The sequence below is a fragment of the Rhinoderma darwinii genome, chromosome 3, assembly GCF_050947455.1.
Source record: "Rhinoderma darwinii isolate aRhiDar2 chromosome 3, aRhiDar2.hap1, whole genome shotgun sequence".
Lineage (NCBI taxonomy): Eukaryota > Metazoa > Chordata > Amphibia > Anura > Rhinodermatidae > Rhinoderma > Rhinoderma darwinii.
This window is the reverse complement of record NC_134689.1, coordinates 199,005,965-199,031,283: the sequence shown is the minus strand read 5'-3', so window position 1 is coordinate 199,031,283 and position 25,319 is coordinate 199,005,965. Positions and strand designations below refer to the sequence as shown.

General features: G+C 40.7%; 1 protein-coding gene across 4 annotated transcripts in view; it reads left to right on the top strand.

The window, feature by feature from the left end:
• Window positions 1–25,319, top strand: part of TBC1D22A (TBC1 domain family member 22A) — a 544,224-nt gene that overhangs the window by 124,113 nt on the left and 394,792 nt on the right. For all 4 annotated transcript variants that reach the window (XM_075857221.1, XM_075857220.1, XM_075857223.1 and 1 more), the window contains 2 exons: window positions 9,361–9,489; window positions 18,315–18,377. In XM_075857221.1, coding sequence (XP_075713336.1) covers window positions 9,361–9,489; window positions 18,315–18,377 — 192 coding nt within the window. The remainder of the gene's footprint in view (window positions 1–9,360; window positions 9,490–18,314; window positions 18,378–25,319) is intronic.

Below are 25,319 nucleotides of genomic sequence, written 5' to 3'. Positions count from 1 at the left end.
GGGATGTTTAGGCGCCTATATAGTAGAAACCCCCCCCCATAAATCACCCCAGTTTATAAAACTGCACCCCTCAAAGTATTTGGGCCTGTTCAAAGGAGGAGTCCTATTATATACCTTTGACTGATGGCACCAACATATCCTACTGTATAGGCATACAGTGGGATAAGTCTCACTGTATAGGCTACAGTAGGATATGTCGCTATTTTAAACGCTGAGCCCGTGAAAGCCCCTGACATCACTATCCATATATGGCCAGTGATGTCAGGGGTTTCAACTATGGGGTCCCTGGCCAAAGCATCGCAAGAGCTCTTGGCGGAGACTCCTGTCTTGGCAAGCCTTTGACCTCACTGTCCAACGCTCTGGCCGATGATGCCGCTCCTAGAGAGAGCCCCTGGACAGTAACATCAGGGGCTACCCCAGGGCCGGAAACTCCAGGCAGAGCACTACCTGATGCTCTTCCCAGAGATTCCAGCCCTGGGAAAGCTCCTCAAGATATCCGTTTAATGTATACCTGTGACGGATGCCATACAGTGGCATCCGTCTTACATAGGCTCTCATGTGAATTTTTTTTTTATACTGCACGGTATGTGTCGTTTTTTTATTTTTGCGGGATCCCTCAGGATGGAATAGCGTTTCCATCCTCCAAAAAAAAAAGGTGTACCTACATATACCAGCCCAACTGAAGCAAAAAGGACACTTTTTTGGACTTTGTCGGTCTAATGGAGCCCTTCGGACACATTTATCTTGTACGTTCCTGCATTTAGGAAGTTTGTTAACCCCTTAGGCGTTTCACAGGAATTAAAGCAAAGTGTAAATAAAATGAGTCATTTTTTTTTTATGCAACACAGCAGGTGTTAACAGAGAAACGTAATTCAATCTTTATTACCCTAATTCTCATATGTGGCCCTAGTGTGCTCTTTAAACATAGCCCTCATAAAATAAGAAGCACCTTGTGGATTTTGGGGTCTCTTTTTTATTAAGGCCTCATGCACACTTCCGTTGGCCGTCGTATGGCCACTAATAACGGATCCATGAAGCACAGACCGCACATGGATGGCAGTCCGTTGTTTCACCGACCAAATTAATGAAAAGCCAGAGACTGTTCCATCAAAAATTGACAGGCGTAGGAGCTGTCCTACTTTTGTCGGAACGGCCACACGGCTCGGTTAAAACAACGGAAGTGTGCATAGCCCCGTTGAAATGAATGTGTCAGAGTGCTATCTGTTAAAACACTGATCGCACCCTGAAGAAAATAACTGAAGTGGGCATGAGGCCTTAGGCTGTTTTTCAGGCACCATTTTATGTTTGAAAAGGCCTTGATGTGCCAAAACTCCTAGATTAAGACCCTATTTTGGAAATTACACCCCTAAAGGAATTTATCTAGGGGTATAATTAGCATTTTGACCCTACAGATGTTTTATAGAAATTAGTAGAATTAGTCCGTGAAAATGAAAACATTTTTTTTCCATTAATATGTAGTTTTAGCTCAATTTTTAATTTCTACAAGGAATACCACAGTAAAAGCACCCCATAATTTGTTATGTAATTTCTCTACAGTAAGGTACCCCATATGTGATCATTAAAGTGCACTATGCGCATTTAAGGCCTTGTTTGGTTATTTACATAGCATTACCCACAATTTCAGCCTTTAAGGCAAAATAATAAAAGTAATCCTAAAGAAGTGACCCCATTTGTAAAGCTACACCCTGAAGAAATGTATCTAGGGGTGTATTTAGCATTTTCACCCCGCAGGTATTTTCCAGAAATTAGTGCGCAATGGATTTTGCAGAGGGAAAATTGCAATTTTTCTACAGATATGTACCGTATTTTTCGAACTGTGGGACGCAGTTTTCCTACAAAATGTGTTCTAATCTTGTGCTGCGTCATATAGCCTGAAGGCAGATTACTAACAATGTATGATGAAGCAGGGAAACTGGGAGCTTCAAAGGTCCGTGCAGTGTAATGGCAGCAGCATGTCCTGTGCTGTGTGTAAAATCTCTGTTATCTGCTCACTCAACAGCCACATCTTACACGTAGAATTCTGTCAAATCTCACTGTTCAGTGAGCACATAACAGACATTAGCATACCTCCCAACTTTCAAGTATCACAAAGAGGGCCAATTTTTTTTCTTTTAAGCCACACCTCTAATTGCACCCAATCCTCGCCCATACACACCCGATTCAGCTCACACAGTATCATGCTCCCATAGTGCCTCACACACACACAGTATAATACCTGCCCCTACACAGTATAATGCCCCCTAGCTGCCACCATACAATATAATGCCCCATAGATGCACCCATACAGTATAATGCCCACACATATTCTCCCATGCAGTATAATGCCCATACAGATGCCCCATGCAGTATAATGCCCAAACAAATTTCCCCATACAGCATAATGCCCCCATAGCTTCCCCCATACAGCATAATGTCCCCTTAGCTGCCCCTAGTTCCAGTGCCCTTGTAGATAGTGACAAAGTGCCCATGTAGGTAGTGCCACGGTATATTGCCCTCTTGCTGCCATGATACAGTATAATGCCCCCATACAGTATAAGGCTAACACAAATGCCCTCATACAGTATAATGCCCACATAGATTCTCCCATGCTGTATTATGCCCACACAGATGCCCCCATGCAGTATAATGCCCAAACAAATTCCCCCATACAGCATAATGCCCCATAGCTGCCACATGCATCATAACGCCCCCATAGCTGCCCCATACAGTAAAATGGCCATACAGATGCCCCATACAGCATGATGCCCCCCATAGCTGTCCCATACAATATAATGCCCCATAACTTCCCCATACAATATAAAGCCCCCATAGCTGCCCCATACAGCTTAAAGCCCCCCTACAGTATAATGCCCCATACCTGCTCCATATAGTATAATGCTCCCCTAGCTGCCCTTATACAGTATAATACCCCCAAAGCTGCCCCTAGTTCCAGTGCCCATATATAAAGCGCCAGTGCCCTCTCGATAGTGCTACTGTGCCCATGTAGATAGTGCCCCTATATAGTGCCTCAGTTTCCATGTTGATAGTGCCACCCCAATGTAGATAGACACCCCGGCATCGCTGCCAACCTCCACTTCAGAAATTTCTGGACAACTGAGCTAAAAATCACGGACAGACCAAAAGTTTCATGGACACATTACAAAATCAAGAGTAAGGCCCCATGCACACGACCGTAGATTTCGTCCATAATTACTGACCCATTCATTTCTATGGCCGTAGAAACCTTCCGTAAAAAATAGGACAAATGCGAATGACTGTCCGCAGCCGTCCGTGGCCGGCCGTGCCCGTAATCACAGCATATGATTACGAGCACGGTCGTGTGCATGGGGCCTCCGTGATAATAAAGAGCATAACGAACACCTTTTATAAGTGATCACACGAGTGGGATAGTAAAAAGAAGAGTACAGGCACAACTGAAGTTGAATTAAAAAACGAATAAAGTAAGGCTTCTTTCACACTAGCGTTTCCATATGTTTACCTCTCTTCCATCAGAGGAAGACCTCATGCACACGAACGTATTTTTTTCCTCGCGTAAATACGGGTCCTTGGTCACACGTATTCGACTCGTATTGCACCAGTATTTACGGACTCGTGCCTGTAAATACAGGTCCGGTGTCACCAGTATTCCACCCGTATTTACGGGCACGTTTTCGCTGCAAAATTGCACTGCACTAATCGGCAGCCGCTTTTCTCTATCAGTGCTGGATAGAGAGAAGGGGCAGCCCTTTCCGAGGTAAAAATAAAAGAAATTCATACTTACCCGGCCATTGTCTTGGTGACGCGTCCCTCTTTCGACATCCAGCCTGACCTCCCTGGATGATGCGGCAGTCCATGTGACCGCTGCAGCCTGTCATTGGCTGCAGCGGTCACATGGGCTGAAACATCATTCCGGGAGGCCGGACTGGAGGAAGAAGCAGGGAGTTCTGGGTAAGTATGAACTTCTATTTTTTTTACACGTTGATTTATATTGTGATCGGAAGTCACTGTCCAGGGTGCTGAAAGAGATACTGCCGATCGTTTAACTCTTTCAGCACCCTGGACAGTGGCTATCCACTGACGTCGCCTAGCAACGCTCCCGTAATTACGGGTGCACACACGTAGTCACCCGTAATTACGGAAGCCCCATAGACTTCTATGGGCCTGCCCGTGCCGTAATTACGGCCTAAAATAGGACATGTTCTATATTTTTCAACGGCCCGAGCATCTTCCCGTAAGCATACGGGGAGGTACCCGTGGCCAATAGAAGTCTATGGGCCCGTAATTACTGCCCGTAATTACGGGCGTTTTTACGTTCGTATGCATGGGGCCAAAGAGAGGATCGATACATTAAACGGAAAGCAACGGTTTCGTTAGAATTACCATTGATTTCAATGGTAATTCTTTTGTATCAGTTGCTTTCCGTTTGTCTCCGTTCGCTAGGTTTCAGTTTTTTCTAAAGGAAACAAAAGTGCAGTCTGCAGAACTTTTATTTCCGTTCAAAAGAACGGAAACCTAGCGAACGGAGACAAACGGAAAGCAACTGATACAAATGAATTACCATTAAATTTAATGGTAATTCTAATGGAACCATTGCTTTCCGTTTAATGTATCGATCCTCTCTTCCTCTGACGGAAGAGTGGTAAACGTATATTAATGCTAGTGTGAACTTAGCCTAATACAATTAAGATATGAATAATATTTAAAAAAATAAACCCTGCCAGGTTTTGAACCAGTGACCTTTCAGCTGTAAGGCAATCAAGCTAACCACTACACTATAGACACCATCATATCCAATACCTGCCAAACAATAGTAGTTGAGGGTTAATTCAATAACGGCGGGCACGGTCTCAATCTTTCCTGCCAGCACGATCTGTCTGCTGTGTGGGGGTGGTATCTGGTCAGAGACTTAGTCAGACTGGCTGCCGTTGCTGTTGCATGCACTGGAAGTGACTGTGAGACTTACCAGTCACAGCACCACTTGTAGCTTTCCCACTCTAATTAAGCACGGGAAAGCTACAAGCGGGGCTGTGACTAGTGAGTCGGACACTCAATCCACCCCCACCCGCAACCCCCTGTCTGGTCTCTGGACATGAGGTCAGGACTAGGTGACTCACAGGTTACTGGTCCCGGCACCGACCCAATGACGGTCTGTGTGTCTCTGACTGAGGTCACCCCAGTCAGAAACCGTTGGCAACCCTGCTCCCTGGACACAACACTACTTTAAGCGCTGTGCTCGAGGAAGCCATTGACAGTACTGTCCATATATGGACAGTGACGTCAGTGGCTAAACCTTGAGTGGAATCCCCGTTGCCAACTCTGCCCGGGGATTCCGCTCATACATGGACAGTACCGTCAATGGCTTCCCCGAGCACAGCGCTTAAAGTTGCGCTGTTCCCAGGGAGCCCTCGGCGAGCGGAGGAGCTTCCTCTGCTCCTCCGCGATGAACTAATTCTGAAGCAGGGAGCTGATGGTTCCCTGCTTCAGAATTTGTTTGACAGCGGGACATACCCCGGCCGCCCGGGACAGCGGGACACTGTCCGGAATCCGGGACTGTCCCGCTGAATCCGGTACGGTTGGGAGGTATGCATTAGTACACACAGTACAGTAAATCTGTGCAGGTAATTGTTTGCAAGAACCTTCTAGCCACGCCCCCTCCTATGAACAGTGCAGCAGATGAGAAAGATTCATCACTATTAACCCCTACCTCTCCACAGCTCTGTCTGGTGAGTTAAGGGGAGGGTGAGAGCACTATAACTGCCAATATCTTGTATTTCTGTGTCTGGCATGGTTATGGGGCACTGTGGGTGGCATTGTGTTGGGGCTCTGTGGTACCCTATTGTCTTGTCTGAATATTACCTAGAAAATGTACAGTTAAAGGCAAAGCTTTTTTTTCTCCTCTATTATGCCACACATTATGGGTGCTTCTTATGGTCCAGTGTGTCCTATAGTCCGAAAAATAGGCTAATTTCAGTGGCAAATATTTTGTACACAGCTGGAGACACACACCCTATAAATAGTTAAGAAGGTTCTCCAGAGTACGGTAATACCCCATATGTTGTAATTAACTGCTTTTTGGGCACACTGCCAGTCTTGAAAGGACCACCAATTTGCTTTTGTAGTGCAGATTTTCCTTGGTAGTAGTTTTGTTTGAGGTTTTACTGGTATTTAAATTGATAATATGGGGACATATGAAGAGTATATCAGCACATAATAAGGTTGTATAATTATAGGGGAAATAAAAATAATAATCTGTCTGTGGTAGTTACAGCAGAGGACGCGTAATCTCACGAGATTACGCGGTAAATGACAGGTTACAACGAGATCACGCTTCCTCTGCTGTAACTACCATAGAAACAGTAACGAAGTGCAGAGATTGTGAATAGACATCCCGTGGAATGTCTATTCACTGTCTAAACACTTCAGTATTGTTAATGTGTTAGTATAAGACAGCACATAAGGATCTAGCAGGATCCCTATGCGCTGAGTAAATGAATGGAGAGGAGTGCATGATGCTGATTGGTCAGCGTCATACACTCCCCTGTACAACGCCCACTTGGTCTAAAGTAAAAATACACCCACTTGGGCATTAAGCAACTCATTAGCATAAATCTAAAAACGCTAATAAAGTGGTAAAAATAGATCTTTTTTTTAAAATAAAAAGCATTACTGTCACCTACATTATAGCGCCGATCTCCTTATGTGGGAGATAGGGCACTTATAATGTGGTGACAGAGCCTCTTTAAGGATTCATCTAATGCTAGGTGATGCAGGGAACTATTTTATTCAAGCTTGTTATGAATTCATACAGCCATTCAAGATCTGCTATTGTTTTCTAGTATCCAAATGGAACCCAAACGATGTTCAAATTCAATGGCAAAAAAATAGTTTTCTTATGTAGATGCATGTTTTCTTGAAATGAGTAGTGCAGAATTATATGGAAATTAAATGTCCACTTGAATTTAGAGGAGAGCTATTCTAATGGTATGCACAGGTTAATAACCTTTTGACTTTCTCAATATCTGTAATCATTTTACTCTTCATCAAGGTGCACGTAATTGCCAGGTTTAGGTGCCCCTGAGCAGAATATTACAGAAGTTTTTAGAGCAAAATGTGCTCTGATTCTAGTAGTCTAAATATTCCTGACAGCGACACTTGGAAATGTACAACTTATGCGTTTATTATGAGGCTTTCACACGGGTTGCCTTTCCTTAATTCACCATAAGAGCTGTAAAGGTCACATGACAGTATAATGAACGGATTCACAGGGTATTAGCGTTTCTACTGTCTTAAGTATTTATTCTAGAAGTATTTTTATGCAGCAAACATCTGTTCTACATTTTTAAAGGCTAATTAAGTTGAACATTGGAACAATATGCCTTAAATTCACTCCGTTCCGGTTAATACAAAACTGCGTTTGTGAAGTTGATGCATCCGCTTCTTAGTGAGACAGTGTCTCTTATTGGAGCTCTGCTGCTCTTTATATGAGCCGTGGAAAATGTTCCTTTACAATCTAAACGAGGCAAACTCATAATAAATGACTTCTTCTTAATGCTTAAATAGGAATGCATTGATGTCTGCTTTCTGCCGTGTTGCTATTGCAGAACAATTATTCTCTTAAGAAAATATTGTCTCGCCAAAAATACGTGATCGGAATATCCGCCATTCCGGCCTGAACCCATATCAGCATGCTACTTGAGCAAACATTTCCTCCTATCTAACTTTTTATACCTCTTGCACAATTAATTATGAAGAGATACAAAGCTTGACTGGTTAAGGCATTTAGCCTAGCGCTTTCATATTCAAGCCAAAGATTTGAACATGTTCCATAAAGTACAAGAGCTGCAGCTGCGTATTGCCTACAAAGTGCTTTTGCTCACTGAAATAGAAAGAACTTTGCAGTTATTGTAATAAAACATGCTGAGCGCCTCTAAATGTTGTATTCTTAAATGGTTAATAATGTAAAGTGCCTGAATAGAAAATGAAACATTTTACACATTCTGGATGTCGAAAATCAGTGTGGCAACTGCTAAAGAGATTTGTGTCTCATTATTGGGCTACCTTGTTTGGCAGCTTTCACTGCTAGACATATGCTGCCGATACTCCGAATAGAATAGAATTACTTGTAGCACCACATGATGTCCCAAATACAGTATGTCTTTTTATATAAGCAGCCCTCAAGTTTGAGGAACTCCGATCACAGCTCCTGGGCCTCTGTCAGTATGACTTGGGGTGGGGAAGGGGAGGGGAGTTTGGGTTAACTGTTCTCAAGCATGGGTTGTCTAGGTAACGCACGGACGTGCCGGTTCCTCCATTTTACATTTGAAAACTTTGCAAGGGCTTTATGCAGCATTTTTTGTTTCTGCTTTTTCTGCTTTTTTTTTGTTTTTGTTATCACTTTTATGAGAAAAAACCCAGAATAAAAAATATACAAACTCAATTTTTATATTTGGCAGAACAAGAGAAAACCTTAAGCGACTTAAATGGGTTTAGTCGGCTTTCCGTCTGGGTTTCCATGGTTTTACCGTAAACAATAGCGCAGTATGCAGCGCTATGATTTCCGGTAATCTCTGCCAGATTTGTGACGGAGGCCCTAACAGAGTCTCCAACGCAGATGTGAACAGCCACTAAAGGAATTAAAAATAAAAATGTATATATATTTTTGCCATCACCATTTATTTTGAAAAAATAATACTGTGTGAGACTGAAGACTATAAGGCATGTTCAATGGAACTCACCATCAAAAGTCTTGTCATTCACAGAATAAATCCATAAAACTGTTCTTTGTAATTGTGAAGCGAATTGGCTTTTATTATGTATTCTTTGACAAAGTCTTGCTCCATAACCTGACATAAGAATCACAGGAGTTTTAGCAAAGTTTCGGGCGTTCTGATGTTCCGTTGGCAACTTGGTGTCTTAGTTGTATTATTCTCCAGCCTGATGAAAGACCGCAATCATTCCCAAAATGGAGTTATAAAGCTGTGATTGTTTACTCTGATACACATCTCCTAGTTAGGGGAATTGCGTCATGGTTAGTGTTATGGATACAGGATGTTTTTTTTTTTTTTTTTTTAAATGTAAATATATTTTTTTTTTGTATTTTTTTTTATTTTCATTACGTTTTAATATATATTTTTTTCTTTTTTAGTACAGCTTGCCCTATAAAGGTTAGGTAAGAACTCTGAAGGGGGTTTTTGTGTTATTTATTGGCACTACCTTTTTTCTTTATGCAAAAATGCACAACAGAATCACCTTTTATAGTTGATGTTAGGGACTTCATTGTTTACCATTCAGTGAAATTGATTTTATTTCTAAACTACCATGTTCATTTATTTTTATTTTTTTAATTCTCTTTTATGTTAGGGTTATCTTCCAGCAAATGCGGAAAGAAGAGATGGTACACTGAAAAGAAAGCAGAAGGAGTATTTTGCTTTCATAGAACAATACTACAACTCCAGGAATGATGAAGCAAATCAAAGCACATACAGACAGGTAAATACTTAGTACCTAATGTCATTTGTGCCATCTTATACACAAGTATAATTAAAATTGCATGCCGTTTGTATCTATATGCAACCACACTTGTCAAAGTATGCATTTGGTCACTACAGCTCTAAGGTTTGATGCTTGGGTTCACGTTCAGTGAGATTTGCTGCACACCATTTCTCACAGTTCCATAGCCGCAAACTAGTGACCGTTTGTAGACTGTTGGTATGGGAAATCTACCAGAATTTTATATGTCAATGTTTTATATCTCACAGAAAAATAGTACAATATATAATCAAAATATGAACAGTTTCCACTGACACCTGAATATCTGTCCAGACTGCACTTAAGTATAAGCATAAACTTCACAACATTTTCAGAGATAGACTATTTTCTAATCTTCTGGAGTATTTAAATTTTTTAATACCTAGACTAAATTTAGCGTTAGGCGGAATTCACACGACAGGGTTTCCCGGCCGGGTGCCGGCCGTTCATAAATCGACCGTCACCCGGCTGCATTAGGAACAATAGACCCCTAATGGGGCTATTCACACAACCGATTTTTTTGACGGGCCGGGAAAACCGGGCGTCAAAAAATGGGAAATGCCCTATTTTCGGCCGGGTACCCGGCCGCCCGGCTCCCATAGAAGTCTATGGGGCCGGGTAATACACGGCCATCACCAGAATGTGTCCCGAGTGATGGCCGGGTCTACCGTCACTCGCGCACTCTCTCCTCCTCACAGCGCAGAGTGCATGTGAGGAGGAGGAGGAGGGTCTTGTAGCGGAATGCCCGGCCGGGGATTGGGGATTCCGCTACAGGAAAAATGCGTGACTACACTGTCCATATATGGACACAGTCACGTCGCTCACTTCTGAAGCGGAATTCCCGACCTGTGGCAGGAAATTCCGCTACAGGAGAAGTGAGTGACTACACTGTCCATATATGGACATTGAAGTCAGTGACTTCTCCTGGAATGTGGGGGGGGGGGATGGGTGCAACCTACAGGGGGCTGTGTGGCAACCCCTACAGGGGACTTGGTGGCAACCCCTACAGGGGATTTGGTGGCATCACTAACAGGGGACTTGGTGGCATCACCTACAGGGGGCTGGGTGGCATTACCTACAGGGGGCAGGGGGGCATTACCTACAAGGGGCTGGGTGGCATTACCTACAAGGGGCTGGGTGGCATTACCTACAAGGGGCTGGGTGGCATTACCAACAGGGAGCTGGGTGGCATTACCAACGGGGCAGGGTGGCATTACCTACAGGGGGCAGGGTGGCATTACCTATAGGGGGCAGGGTAGCATTACCTGTAGGGGGCTGGGTGGCATTACCTACAGGGTTCTGGGTGGCATTACCTACAGGGGGCTGTGTGGCATTATCTACAGAGAGCTGTGTGTGGCAACAAATTTAAATGAAATTCATCCGATTTTAAAACGGATAGGGAAAAAAACGGATGCAAATCCGGTCCAAATCGGCCAGTAAAAATGGCAACACGGCCCGGAACGGAATCGGAACGGATGCAAACCGGCCGGGAAAAACGGCCGATTTTCCCGGCCGACACTCTGACCCTGTCGTGTGAATGAGACCTTAGTGTACATCTACTCCAAAGTTAGTCCTCTACAAGTAATTTCCAGTTCTATCCCTGCCAGGACCTTTACTTCCAGTTTGGATACAGAAAATTATTGACCATTTAGTGATGAGAGGGCTGAATTTTTTGCAGAGTTAAAGTACTTGTTCACATTTTGAGGACTATTTTACAGTAAACATAAGATACACAATCTGGCCAAAAGTATATGGACACCTGACCATCACATCTATATGAGCATGTTAGACATCCCATTTCAAGGGCATGGGTTTTAATATGGAATTGGGCCCCACTCTAACAGCCTCCACTCGTCTGGGAAGGCTTCCCACAATATTTTGAAGTGTGATTTTGAAGCGTGCCCATCCAGTCAAAAGAGCACTTGTGAAGTCACGTACTGATGTTGAATGAGAAGGTCTGTCTTTCAATCGTCGTTCCATTTTTTCCCAAAGGTTTTCAATAGGGTGAAGTCAGGGCTCTGTGTAGGCTACTCAAGTTCCTCCACACCAATATTGTCAAGCTATGTCTTTATGGACCCCAGACCATTATCCCTCCTCCACCAAATTTTACAGTAGGCACTATGCATTTTGATAGCATTCAACTTGCATCCACCAATCCCAGATTCCTCAATTTTAGGTTCATCTGTGATTTATAATTCCAGTGAAAACTTTCCCTTTGCTCCAGAGTGAAGTTTCCAAAGAATAGTTCCTGTGCGGGTGTCACTTCCAGGGGTAGTTTGGAACTTTGTTTTGCGGGATGAAACTGGTGATTTTACACACACGCACAAATTTTTTTTTTAATTAAACCATGTTTTAGGTGATTTAAAGCAACTTTTAAATTGGCCTTAATTTAAAAAAATAATAATTTTTAAGATACAGCTTCTAGAAATCCTGTTTAGAAGCTGTATCTTGCCATCAAAGCAGATTCCGTCGGGTCAGCTAGACTGATGGCTCGGCTGAAAGCTGGTGCTGCGTGTCTCTGACACGCAGGATCGATCTAATAATGATCACATCTAAGTTGATAAACTCCCAGAGGACTTTAGATCCCCGGAGGACCTGAGATCAACATCTAATACAAAAAGCCTGCAGTTCATCTGAATTGAATAGAAGTAAATGGTTTATGGAAGGGGAAAAACCAGGCAAATTGCTGCTCCACTTGGTTAAAATCCAGAATAGGAATTCATATGTTGGGGCAATTAGGACCACGAATAAGGGTATTATAAGAGAGGAAGGAGCTATCTTGAATTATTTTAGGAACTTTTTTAAAAAGTTGATTGAGTAGTTCGGAAACTGCTGAAAATAATACAGAATAAAGCAGATACCTGAATTCTGTTATTTTAAATATATTAACGGAGAACAATGGGGGCTATTAGATGCACTGTTTACAGACGGCCTTCCCGTTGAAATTCATAAAAGGTATCAAGGCATTTTGGTAAAAGAACTGTTGGAGGCACTGAATTAAACATTTAAGAACACTTCCCAAATCATTGTATGGAGTAAATATATCATTAATAGTGAAACAGGGCAAAGAAGAGATGGGTCCGAACTCCTATAGGCCAATCTATTTGCTGAAGTCAGACGTCAAGATTTTGTCAAAAGTGCTGGCAGGTAGATTAAAAAATGTAAAGTGTTTTAGTAGGAGAGTATAAATGTGGCTTTATGCCAGGGAGAACGACAACAGATAATGTCTTTATACTGTTTGTCAACCTGGGTGCCAAGGTTGACAGTGCGGATGGGGGAACAATCCTGTCTCTTGGTGAAACAAAGGCTTTCGATAGAGTAGAATGGCTTTTTTTTTATGGGCCATCTTGGCTAGGATAGGATTTCGCACCATCCTAAAACTGATTTATAAAGAACTTCATTCACCGATCTGAATGGTGAGAGGTCTCTCCCATTCGCACTGTCAAGGGGCACATGTCAGGGTTGCCACCTACCACGGATGTTGTTTCCTCTGGTAATAGAGTAGTAAAGTAGTGGGTTTAATGTATGGTATTGTGAAGGAGAAATTGTCCCTGTATGCAGACAATCTTTTGTTGTTCTTGGGGGAATCCATCTATCTCTCTATGAAGGGTAGTTGACATAATTCAGGCCTATGGGAGCTTTTCTGATCTGGGGAAAATCAGCATTGTTACAACTACATCTATATGAGTTTAAACATGTGAAGAAGAGTACAACCACATTAAAAGTTCTGAAAAGTACAAAATCCTTTAAATGGAACCGGGCACCAGCATTTTACCTATTAAACTAGCAGTACCTGGTGGAAATTGGTAAAAAAAAAAAATTTTTTATGTACCCTATAATTAACTTCTAAGTAGGACCTCTACCTTTTAGTATTCAGTTTTTTCATATTCCACCATTTGCTAATGAGCATAAAAGGGTTATATCTTCGTTCAAAAAGAGTCATATCTTCATTCCTTGAGCCTTTCCGAGTTAACCCCACCTCCTTATCTTTTGATTGACAGCTCCTCGCCTCCCCCCAGCACACACAAAATCCCACGCTTGCGCATCGCTGTCCTGTTCTGGTGCGTGCGCACAACGGGACACCATAGTGGCATATGCGCAGTAACTAGATTTGAGGCCCGGATGAAGCCGGAAAGGGTGTCGGACCATACATGATGGGCGCATGCGCCCATCAATCTCAGATGAGATTTTGGCATTCAGGGCATGCCAGTTTTTGGAGGTGGGCGGGCATTAAGAAGAGGAACTAACGAGACTGCAGGATTCTTTTCATAAAAGGCGCAAAATGTTTGAAGACCGTTTTTTACGGTCAGAGGAGGAGTTTAGGAGATGGGATAACAGCAATGAACCTTTGACAGCAGCGACCAGTGAGGTGTGAGTAGAGTTCAATAGGTGAAATGCTGGTGACTGGTTCCCTATAAGTTCTTAGGGATAAATATTCAATAGTCAAGTTTTTCCATTATTTAGGTTTAAATGTATTCCCCTTTATCCAAAGCTGGCGGGCTAAAAGAAAGGTGTGGTCCAAATTGGCAGCAAAGATTAGCTTGGTGAAAATAATTTGGCTTCCTTACGGATTATACCTTTTTAAGAATAACCCTGTGGTAATAAGTAACGCAATTTTTGTAGTCATGGATATACTTGCAAGGGAATTAATTTGGAATAATGGACAGGCGAGACTCGGTGAGAAATATTTGCAATGTACACTGGGAAAAGGAGGTCTTTCCTTACCTAATTGGAAATTGTATTTTGTTACCGCGCAGGTCGTGATATTAAGTTATTTAAAAGATTAGAGTGAATATAGGATGTCAGATATCAATTACTTTGATATTAGATTGAGATGGGCACTTGAATAAAGTGTATGATACACGAACACAAAAGGGTAGGGTGGAGATTTTTATACGTAACACGAAGCAAAAAAAGTTTCTTGTCTCTACTGTATAAACATTTGGTTATAAAATGGGTTCGAGATATCCACATTAAATGTAAAGCACGGTGGGTGGAAGATATCAAAGGAGCTCAACGAGAAGACTGGTAAAATATTTTTTAATCTGTTTCTAAGGTCTCTACAAATTCATCTCGTAGGGTGACTGAAGATTTCATAGTCCATAGATTAAACAGAACCCCAAGATTTATGTACAAAATGGGTTGTAGATTGGATGACAAATGTGCTATATGTGGGGAAGAATAGGCAGTTTGGTTCCATTTGTTCTGGAGGCATCCCGAATTCTCTAAATATTGGACAGAGGTATTAGAAATGTTAAATTGCATATTCGAGGTCAAAGATCTGACCCCTTGGCTATATATTCTGGGTAACATGGAACAACTCCTAGTGCATGCAAATAAAAAGAAAGCAATTGTTTTTTTTTTACAATTCATTGCCAGAAATGAAGATGTGAAAAAATGGGTAGCAACAGAACCTCCTGACGTGGAGGTCGGAAAATTTTTAGTCAGACTTGCTTCAGAGGGAAGAAAGAATGGCTCTTTTATGAATATGCCTAAATTCAAGAAGACTTGGGTTATAAGGTTTAAAAAGGTCAAAGAAGGGAATTAAGGGTCTATAGATCATCCTTCCTCTGCACTCCTTTATTGCAATTAATATCTATTTTTTTTTCTCCCCTTGTCGGTTACCTCGCTGGGATGGGAGGGGTTGGAGAAAAGTTTTGTGTATACAGTATATAGGCAAATCTGATGAATATCAATTTGAGAAGAGAAATGGAAGGAGAGGATTTGTCACATGCTATAAATCAGTGGTGCTGAGGTTTTTGAATTTCCAGTCGCCTTCTATATAGGTATGAGTCTCTTTTTTTAATTGAACATAGACCGTATCGGCTCCATGATGAGCTGATATATAGTCAACTTCAGTTTGGTTTAGTTGTATATTACTGGGTGCTAAATAGTGATTGGTCATTCACGGGCTGAGACGATGATTTCGAAGTAAAATGTTAATCCATATGTGATGATATAATAGAAAATTGTTATTCTTTTAATAAAAATACAAACTCCTATGCAACTAATGAATTATACAGTATTTTAATATAAGAAAATGAAATAAAACTTTTGGACATAAGTCCAACAGTTCCATTTGTTTTAGCAATTTGAGAAAGGTTCCAGTGTTTGGACCCTCACAGATCAGATATTTAAGATGTATTCTAGCCATATACTTATATACTAGCAATAATATATAAATGTATGTCATGGGAAAGCCTTACATTTTCTCCTTATTTTTCCTTTTTTATTTTTGAATAGTAGCATAATTTGTTTGGTATTCATGTTCGTTCTTGTTAAGTTAAATATTTTTCCTACTAAGTATCATTGAAACTTGACAATGCTAACAGAATTAAACGGGAAGCTTGCTATTGTTTTTACTTCTATGCTAAATGATCAATTGCAGTTTGTAAATGATAAAATTGAAGCTATTCAGTCTATTATTATATTTCATATCTATTATAGTAATAAGCAGACTTTACGGTTTTAATTTAAGTTTATTATTTAAAGGACTCCACTTGCCCTTCAAATATTTTGCATCTGTTAGACTCTAGTCAACAGAGGACTTGTAAATATGCAAATATATTACAGCAATATAAATTGAAAGCATGGACATGTCTTGTTGTTTAATTGAATTGTTAATGCACTATTCATTTGAGGATTTAGTAATGAATCTAAAATCTAAAGCAAGAGTTTAGGAAAATTGAAACATATGTATTTGAATGTTGTTAGAATGTACTGTTCTTCCCTGCAGAGATTCAGCTCTTTTCTTACACTGCATTCCAAAAGTTTTCTGACCCTTTCAATTTTTTCACATTTTATTATGTTGAGGGCTTGTCCTAAAATAAAAAATTCTAGTTTTTCCCCATCATTCTGGACTCCATACACCATAATGACAAAGTGAATACAGAATGTTAGAAATGTTTGTTAATTTATTGAAAATGTAAGACTAAATTATTGCATTGACATAAGTATTCAGACCCTTTACTCAGTACTTAGTTGAAGCACCTTTGGCAGCGATAACATCTTCCAGTCTTCTTGGGTATGATGCCACAAGGTTTGCACACCTGGATTTGGGGATTTTATTTGCAGATACTCTCATGCTCTGTTAGATTAAATGGGGACCGTTGGTGGACAGACATTTTCAGGTCTCTACAGAGCTGTTCAAGTCAGGGCTCTGGCTGGGCCACTCAAGGACATTCACAGCGCTGTCGCTTAGCCCCTCCTGTTTTGTCTTCGCTGTGTGCTCATTGTCTTGTTGGAAGGTGAACCTTCGGCCCAGTATGAGGTCAAGAGAACTCTGGATCAGGTTTTCATTTAGAATATATCTGTACTTGCTCCATTCATCTTTCCCTCAACCCTGTCCAGCATTCCTGTCCCAGCCGCTGGAAAACACCTCCACAGCACGATGCTGCCACCACCATGCTTCACTGTAGGGATGTTATTGGGCAGGTGATGAGCAGTGCCTGGTTTCCTCCAGACGTGACTCTTACAATTGAGGCCAAAAAAGTTCAATCTTGTTTTCATCAGACCACAAAATCTAGTCTTTCACACGGAGTCCTTTAGGTGCTTTTTTGCAAACTCCGGTCTGGCTTTTATGTGTCTTTTACTGAGGAGAGGCTTCTTTCTGGCCACTTTGCCATAAAGCATAGATTGGTGGAGTGCTGCGGTGATGGTTAACCTTTTAAAAGTTTCTCCTATCTGCAAACAGGTTCTTTGTAGTTCAGCCAGAGTAACCATTGGGTTCTTGGTCATTCCTCTTACCAAGGTCCATCTTCCCCGATTACTTAGTTTGGTAGGATGACCAACTCTAGGAAGAGTCCTGGTTGTCCAAACTTCTTCCACTTAAGAATTATGGAGACCACTGTGCTCTGGGAAATTGCAGTGCAGCAGAATTTTATTTGTACCCTTCTCCAGATCTGTGACTCAATCCTGTCTCTGAGCTCTACAGGCAATTTTTCCTCCTCATGGTTTGGTTTTTGCTCTGATATGCATAGTCAGCTGTAAGACCTTATATAGAAAGGGGTGTGTCTTTCCAAATCACGTCCAATCAATTGAATTTACCACAGGTGGACCCCAATCAAGGTGTAGAAACATTTTAAGGATTATCTACAGAAATGGGAGGCCCCCAAATTTCAAATGTCATAGCAAATGGTCTGGATACTTATGTCCATGTGAAATATAATTTTTTAATAGATTTACAAAAATGTCTACATTTCTGTTTTCACTTTGTTATTATGGAGTATTGAGTGCAGAATGATGGGGAAAAACAAGATTTTTCTTGTTTTTCCTTTCTTTTAGCACAAGGCCTCTACATAACAAATTGTGAAAAAAGTGAAAGGGTCTGAAGACTTTCCGAATGCGCTGTAAGGGCAATGCTCCCTGGCAAGTAAGTATGCAAAATAGCTTTCATCCAGAAGGAAGAAAACTGTCTCTTTAGTGCCACTTATAGGTGATTACACTGTAAGTCAATCTCCAACCCTTTATAGAACATTAAAACATGACTTCGGTTAATAGTCAAACCAGACACTCATCTATAGACACACTTGCGGAGTTGTTGCTCTGTACTGATGAGGAACAACAACTCAGCATTAGTGCTGTCCACAGATAGGTTAACAGCCAAACTAGAGACACCAGAGTCCTGTTTCAAGACTTTATAAAGGGTTGGAGATGAACTTACAGGATAGTCACCTATAGGTGGCACTACTGAGACCGTATTATTCCTACTTGGAGGAGAGTTATTTTGCATATATGTTTAATTATTAAAATTGTCGCATCTCAAAATTTCTTTTTTTTGTTTCCAGATTCAGATAGATATTCCTAGAATGAGTCCTGAGACATTGATTCTGCAGCCAGTAGTTACCGAGGTAAGTTCTGTAACAATGTACTTCTTAGTTGAGATGGTTATTGTCTATTTTTAAACACAAATGAGCATATCCAATAAAGCATAACAAAGTTTGACAATAGTACAAACCCCTAATCCAAATATCTGCATTAATTTTTCATCTGCTTCTCCTTCTCCCTATCTTCATCACCTGTCTTTCCAACTTATAATCAGACATCATCATCTTGTTACTTCCTGTCTTTATTGTTTGTGGGTCTTTGTGCCCAAAATAATAGGTGGTGACCACAGATATTGGGGGAGATTTGTTAAAACTGACGTTTCATCCTCCAGTTTAAATAATTGTCGCATTTTATTCCAACTAACTGTTTTTAAGAGGTGAACACTTCAAAATAAATGTGTTGCATCTTTCGGCTAGCCGTGTGCCACAATTGTGGCGTAACGATCGTGGTTGTGTGCCATCAAACCCCTTCCCACTTTGGACATAAAATTAAGTATGCTCACAGCTACTCTTTGCTGCTTCGCTCTGGGCTCCATCAGGCTCCCTCATCATTCTTTGGCTCATACAGTGTCCTGAAACCGAACAGCGTTAGTGCCTTATATGCAAAGCAGCAGTCAACGTCCTGAGTGCTTCGTCACATACATCCTGACCCTTCGATGCGTTAGTACCTTGTATGAGCCGCAGCATGCTGTGAGAGTCTGAGGGGAACGGGAGGTAGAAGCAGGCGAGGGGAGTATACATGTTTTTAATTTATCCCATCCCCTTTGGAAGGGCATTGTGAAATGCCCAAAAATCAAAGTTTTCCACTTTTGGAACTTCTGCGACTTTTCTATGCCAGAAAACTGTCATAGAAAGTTTTGATAAATTCCCCCCATTGTTTTTATTACATTTAAAGGTGATCATTAGATCGCAAAAAAAGTGGCTTTGCATGTAAACTAAAGCTGACCATACACATGAGATGCCTGTTGGCAGAACGCTCATTCTCCCAACTATGTTTATCTCCATGGAGAGCGGAAATAAGACGCCTGTCACACCCCTGCTGGCAGTGGCTTATCTCCCATGGAAATAAAGACTCTTGTATCCTAAAGGCCAACATGTCTGATCCCGTCTCATCAGGGGAGAGTCAGGATGCCCCTGTATATATAAGATTTTTGGCAATTCCTGCCAATCGCTGGGTCATACTGACTTTTATCTTATGTGTTTGGTAAACATCCGATTTTAAACCTTTCATGAGCTTTCTTCCATATATAGATATACAGCAATTCCCTACTTAGCAAAGGCGCTTTCTTATAATAGGGCAGAGAACCCAGTGTAAACACCTCTTATCCAAAAACATGATGCATGGACATGCTCTAATATCTGTATTCCCCATGATGTGGTCCCAGGCACTGCATCTATAGATAGTATATTGCATCTTTTCTATGAGCACCTCTCCTGGCATAGAGAGATGGGATAACACACTACCAGTCACCTCGTGTGCTGCTTATCTCTTATGAACAATATGTCAGTCATGTTAATTACCAACATACCTTGTTTTCCCAGATGCAGATTGCAGGAGATGTCAGGCTGCCTCATACATAATAGATTGTGTGATGCCCTCATTTATCTGATATGTTTGGCCAGCTTTAATGTGCCCACTGAAATGAACAGATATAACTAACAATAATGAGAATACTTTTAAAGAAAAATATCTATTTGCAAGTCATATGATGCATGAACCCAATAAAACAGCCATTCTTCACGTTTGATGGGAACTCTACAAAATTTCCTACAGCTTACAATAGGTGCAGCTGCATTTGTATGGAAAACATAGCGGAGATCAGTACACTCCGGAATCTGCAGGCCAGTATAGAAACAAACACCGATGAGTCCACCCCATGGCCTTTATTACTCTTACAGTTGCCATTTTTCCATCTTGCGTATAATAATAGTAATAATAATATTTGACCAGTTTGATATTTCATATGGTATGTTGCACCTCTTGGTTGTCCAATTTGATAGAAATCTAGAATGTAAATGGATGCATAAAGCAAATAATTCTCAGCAGTCACACTTCACACAAGAGAGCGCTTATTCACAATATTTCTCACTGCATAGTAAGATACATTTTATTTATTTGGCCTTATGATTGACAGATACATCAGCTTTTGTCATGGTTGGTCAAAAGCCTAACCAATCTTTTTATTGAAATGTGCATCTATTTTATGATCCAGTATTTTTTGTGGTAAAGAAACATTGCATACTTAATAATCTGGCATCTTTGCTTAATATTTTGGTCAATTATTTTTGCCAATAATACCGTAATAAATTCACTATTTAAAGAGGCTCTGTCACCACATTATAAGTGCCCTGTCTCCCACATAAGGAGATGGGTGCTATAATGTAGGTGACAGTAATGCTTTTTATTTTAAAAAATGATCTATTTTCACCACTTTATTAGCGATTTTAGATTGATGCTAATGACTGTCTTAATGCCCAAGTGGGCGTGTTTTTACTTTAGACCACGTGGACGTTGTACAGGGGAGTGTATGACACTGACCAATCAGCCTCATGCACTCCTCTCCATTCATTTAGGCAGCGCATAGGGATCCTTTTAGATCAGTATGTGCTGTCTTATACTAACACATTAACAATACTGAAGTGTTTAGACAGTGAATAGACATTCCATGGGATGTCTATTCACAATCTCTGTACTTCGTTACTGTTTCTATGGTAGTTACAGCAGAGGAAGCGTGATCTCGTTGTAACCTGTCATCTACAACGTAATCTCGCGAGATCAGGCTTCCTCTGGTGTAACTACCACAGACAGAGTAACGAAGTGCAGGGATTGTGAATAGACATCCCGTGGAATGTCTATTCACTGTCTAAACACTTCAGTATTGTTAACGTGTTAGTATAAGACAGCACATAGCGATCTAAAAGGATCCCTATGCGCTGCCTAAATGAATGGAGAGGAGTGCATGACTCTGATTGGTCAGCGTCATACACTCCTCTGTACAACGCCCACTTGGTCTGAAGTATAAACACGCCCACTCGGGCATTAAGACACTCATTAGCATAAATCTAAAATCGCTAATAAAGTAGTGAAAATAGATCTTTTTTTTTAAAATAAAAACCACTGCTGTCACCTACATTATAGCGCCGATCTCCTTATGTAGGAGATAGGGCACTTATAATGTGGTGACAGAGCCTCTTTAAGAAGAGACAAATGAGCACTTTAATGTGTTTCCCTCTTCTGAAATGTTATTTACTAAAATACGAAAAACTAGATGGTAAATGATCATACTAATATTTCTCTTTATAAGGCTGAGGTTACTTGTTGTAGTTAGTTTTGTTTTTGCTTTGAACCATGGAAAGCGCACAATTTTGCTGTGATTTTTTTGCAGAATCAAGGCATGTTTTTTTTACATGGTTCACGTCCGAAAACACATTTTGACCGTGACGTGTGAACCGAGCCTTAATATGTATTTTATGTAAGGTATCCGTGTATATGCTGCTTTTATAGAGATCATAGATCTCCCGGGTGACCACTCCCATACATATATCTTTACTGTAATAAAAATTAAAACATAAGGTTACTTATCTTACTAATATATTTGATCGAAAACATGCACAAGTCTTCTCCGTTTAATACACCACCACCAGATTTAAGCAAATAATGTTCACCCTTGTCCTCCACTGGTTACGTTTGTGGCTACTTTGTTATTCTGTGTTTGTTTGTGCACATCAAATTATAGATGTTTTTTCGTGTGTAAGGATATGATCCTGTTCTCATGTTGGAAATCATCTCAGTTTTTGATGCTGCCAAATATTTTTTTATAAAAAGGATATCCCCTTTTGTAGTAAAAACAATTATGCCTGTAGTTAATTTCAGGGTTAGATTGGCCCACCAGAGTATCCTTCGGTGGGCTGAGGCTAAAGGTCCAGCAAAAGGCAGACTCTAGGGTATATTTTTAATGGGTTAATTCACAAATAAAATAATAGACCTTCGGCCCTGTTCACATTGAGTCTTGTGCCACGGAAACCGTGGCAAAAAACATCCAAAATGGACTCCCATTGATTTCAATGGGAGGTGGAGGTGTTTTTTTTTTTTTTTTTTCACCGCGAGCAAAAAAATAAACGCTTGCGGGAAAAAGAAGCGACATGCCATTACTTGATGCATTTTCCGCGTCAAAAACCCCATTGAAATCAATGGGAGATGGAAATAAACGTGTTTTTTGCTGCGTTTTTTTGCCGAGATTATTTGACGTGTTTTTTTGACGCGGTTTTTGGCAAAAAAACGCGCGCTTTGTCTCTTTAAGAAATAGTAAAAAAGCCATAGAAAAGCATTTCATAAAACACGTGTGGTGCAAATCCACTTAAATAAAAAATGGAGCTGATTTTTCAAGGCAGAATTTTCTGCCTGCAAAAAACTCAGTGTGAACAGGCCTTATTGATATGTGTTCTGTGTGTACAATGATAAAAACAAATATTACAATGAAATTAAAAGTGGACGTGCATATTTACTATATACATGGAGGGTGGACTCATTGTAGTCCGACACTGGTTATTTTTATTCAATCAGATTTTAGATAAACACCTTTTTACAGTGGTTGCCTTGTTTCCTCGGGCTGGAATTTTATGTCATAATCCACTTTTGTGGAAGAAGGCATGACTGTGCAAAAGGGGCTCAACAAATTTATGGTAGCCAGCCAAAAGATGCAACAAATTTATTAAGTGCCGTTTGTTCGCAGCTTTATAAATGTCGTATCGTACTGCAACTTTGTTTCTATTAAAATTGGCCTGTTATTGTTTTGTTTTTGGTTTTTTTGTAGATTCAATACCTTTTTTAAATTATTTTTATCTACACATGTTTATGAACAGTAACTGCAGTGTGACCCTAAGGCCCAGTTCAACAGATTTTTTTTGATACGGAAATGGCGTCTGAATCAGTGGCAAAAAATGGCCGAAACCACCTCCCATTGATTTTAATGGGAGGCGGAGGCGGTTTTTTCTGCGGTAAAAAAAAAGCGGTTTCTTGCTGCGGTTCTGCCTCTGACCACCCATTGAAATCAATGGGAGGCAGAGAAAGCGTTTTTCGCTGCGTTTTTGGAATTTTGAGGCATATTTTCTGCCTGCAAAAAAAACTGTGAACAGGGTCTTAAGGACATAACATGCCTTTGCCACATACCTTGCCTTGTGAATATAATAGTGTAGATTTACTGTTTAAAATGCGGCCGAATTCTGGCTTAAATTGAGCAAGAATTCTGGCGTACATGCTGTGCGCTACATTTTTAAACTGTTCTAGAAATTTTTTGCGCCATACTTGACAAGGAAGTGTGGCTTATCGGGAAAAGGGTAGTGATTTACTGGAAGGTGGGCGAGGCTTAAAATGTGACACTGCAACAAAAATTAGTCACAATGTTGACGCAAGAAACTGGCGTAAAAATGACGATAAGCCAACCAATAGGTGGTATAAGGAAGAGAAACGTGTCTAACAGGCCTAGCAAGATGCGCCAAATCTATCATACAGCGTGCTTCACTGTGATAAATTCTGAGCATTTTCTGACTGCCGTGTCGAAGTTTACACTGTCTAAATCTTACACAGTATTAGTAAATCTGGCCTAATATGTTTTTACAGTGGACTGCAAAATAATTCTATATAAAACCTCAGGGTAAGATTTTGGAATTGCAATTTTTATTTTGTTACTATTCCTTTGTGTTAAGAACACATATGCAGTCTAAAGCTGGCCATAAACATTAGATGTATGTCGGCAGAACTTTCCAACCATCTAATGTGTATGGTGGTGTCCCGAGTCCCCCCTCCACCCCGATGACCGATGTTCCCCCTTTTCGCCATTGAAAATACAGGCAAGCTCTGGTAAGCATGCATGTGTATGGGGTAGTTGGGAGGAATAGCTGTCAGCTGAGCGCTCTATATGGCCAGTTTAGATGTTGATAGAGACGACAGTTCGTAAATAATATTTATTCAGCATATTTGTGGGTTTTTTACAACATATCACCGGCTAAAAAATAATAAAGTATCTTAAATATGCTGAGAGGACGAGTCCGGTATTTTGCAGCAAGACTGATATGTTGCACTCATTCTTCCGGAGCTTAAAACCTTGTGACCATTCAGATGTAATTACGTCGGTATTGCTTCATGTTCCGGAAATCTTACTGAATTCATGTACCACAGACTGGCTTAATGGGAAATCACATTCTTATTAAATGTACCTAACCTTTTCCCAGACGTTCCAATTTGTCTTTGCCTCGATCTGTCCTGTTCCTTTTTCTTTTTTTTATCAGTTAGTAGTGCGGCACTTTTTATGTAACACAAGCTTTAGAAGTGAAATTGATTTTTCCCTCTGTTCTGTGTTAAACTTCACTGCTTTGTCCAACTCAGTGGAGCTTGCTGACTATTGGGATGACCTTTGGGTGGCCCTGAGCGTAAAAAATATATTTTAAGTTAAGGCTCCTTTGTTAAATGCTTTCTTTTACTCTTTATATCTATCACAAGCGCAATGAATGCATTTGTAACATCACATTTCTCTAATGTTTGCTGTCCTCTGAACTCTAGACTTGTTCCTCCTTTCTCTAGTCCCAGTTTCTCATCCTAAAGTCTGCCATTCTCTCCTGCACTGTATTTCTTATCTGTTCAGGACTAGGAAGCAAAGAGTAAATCAGCAGTGCTATGGATAAGTGAGTTTTCATTTGGAATCCTTGCTGCAAACCATTTCTTGTAGTGATATTGGTGAAAGCAATTAATTACGGAGGCTGTAATACTATTTACCTGCCGACACGTGAATAAATATTATTTTTATCTTAACTGCTTCTGTGCCCTAATTATTGCCGTAAAAAATGATGATCCATATGGAGAAAGGTCATTAAGTTTTATACATTAAATATTCATTAACCCCTTCACGACTGCCATACGGCTATATACGTTCCAACTGCCGATGCCCATTGGTGGCCTGGAACAGGGTT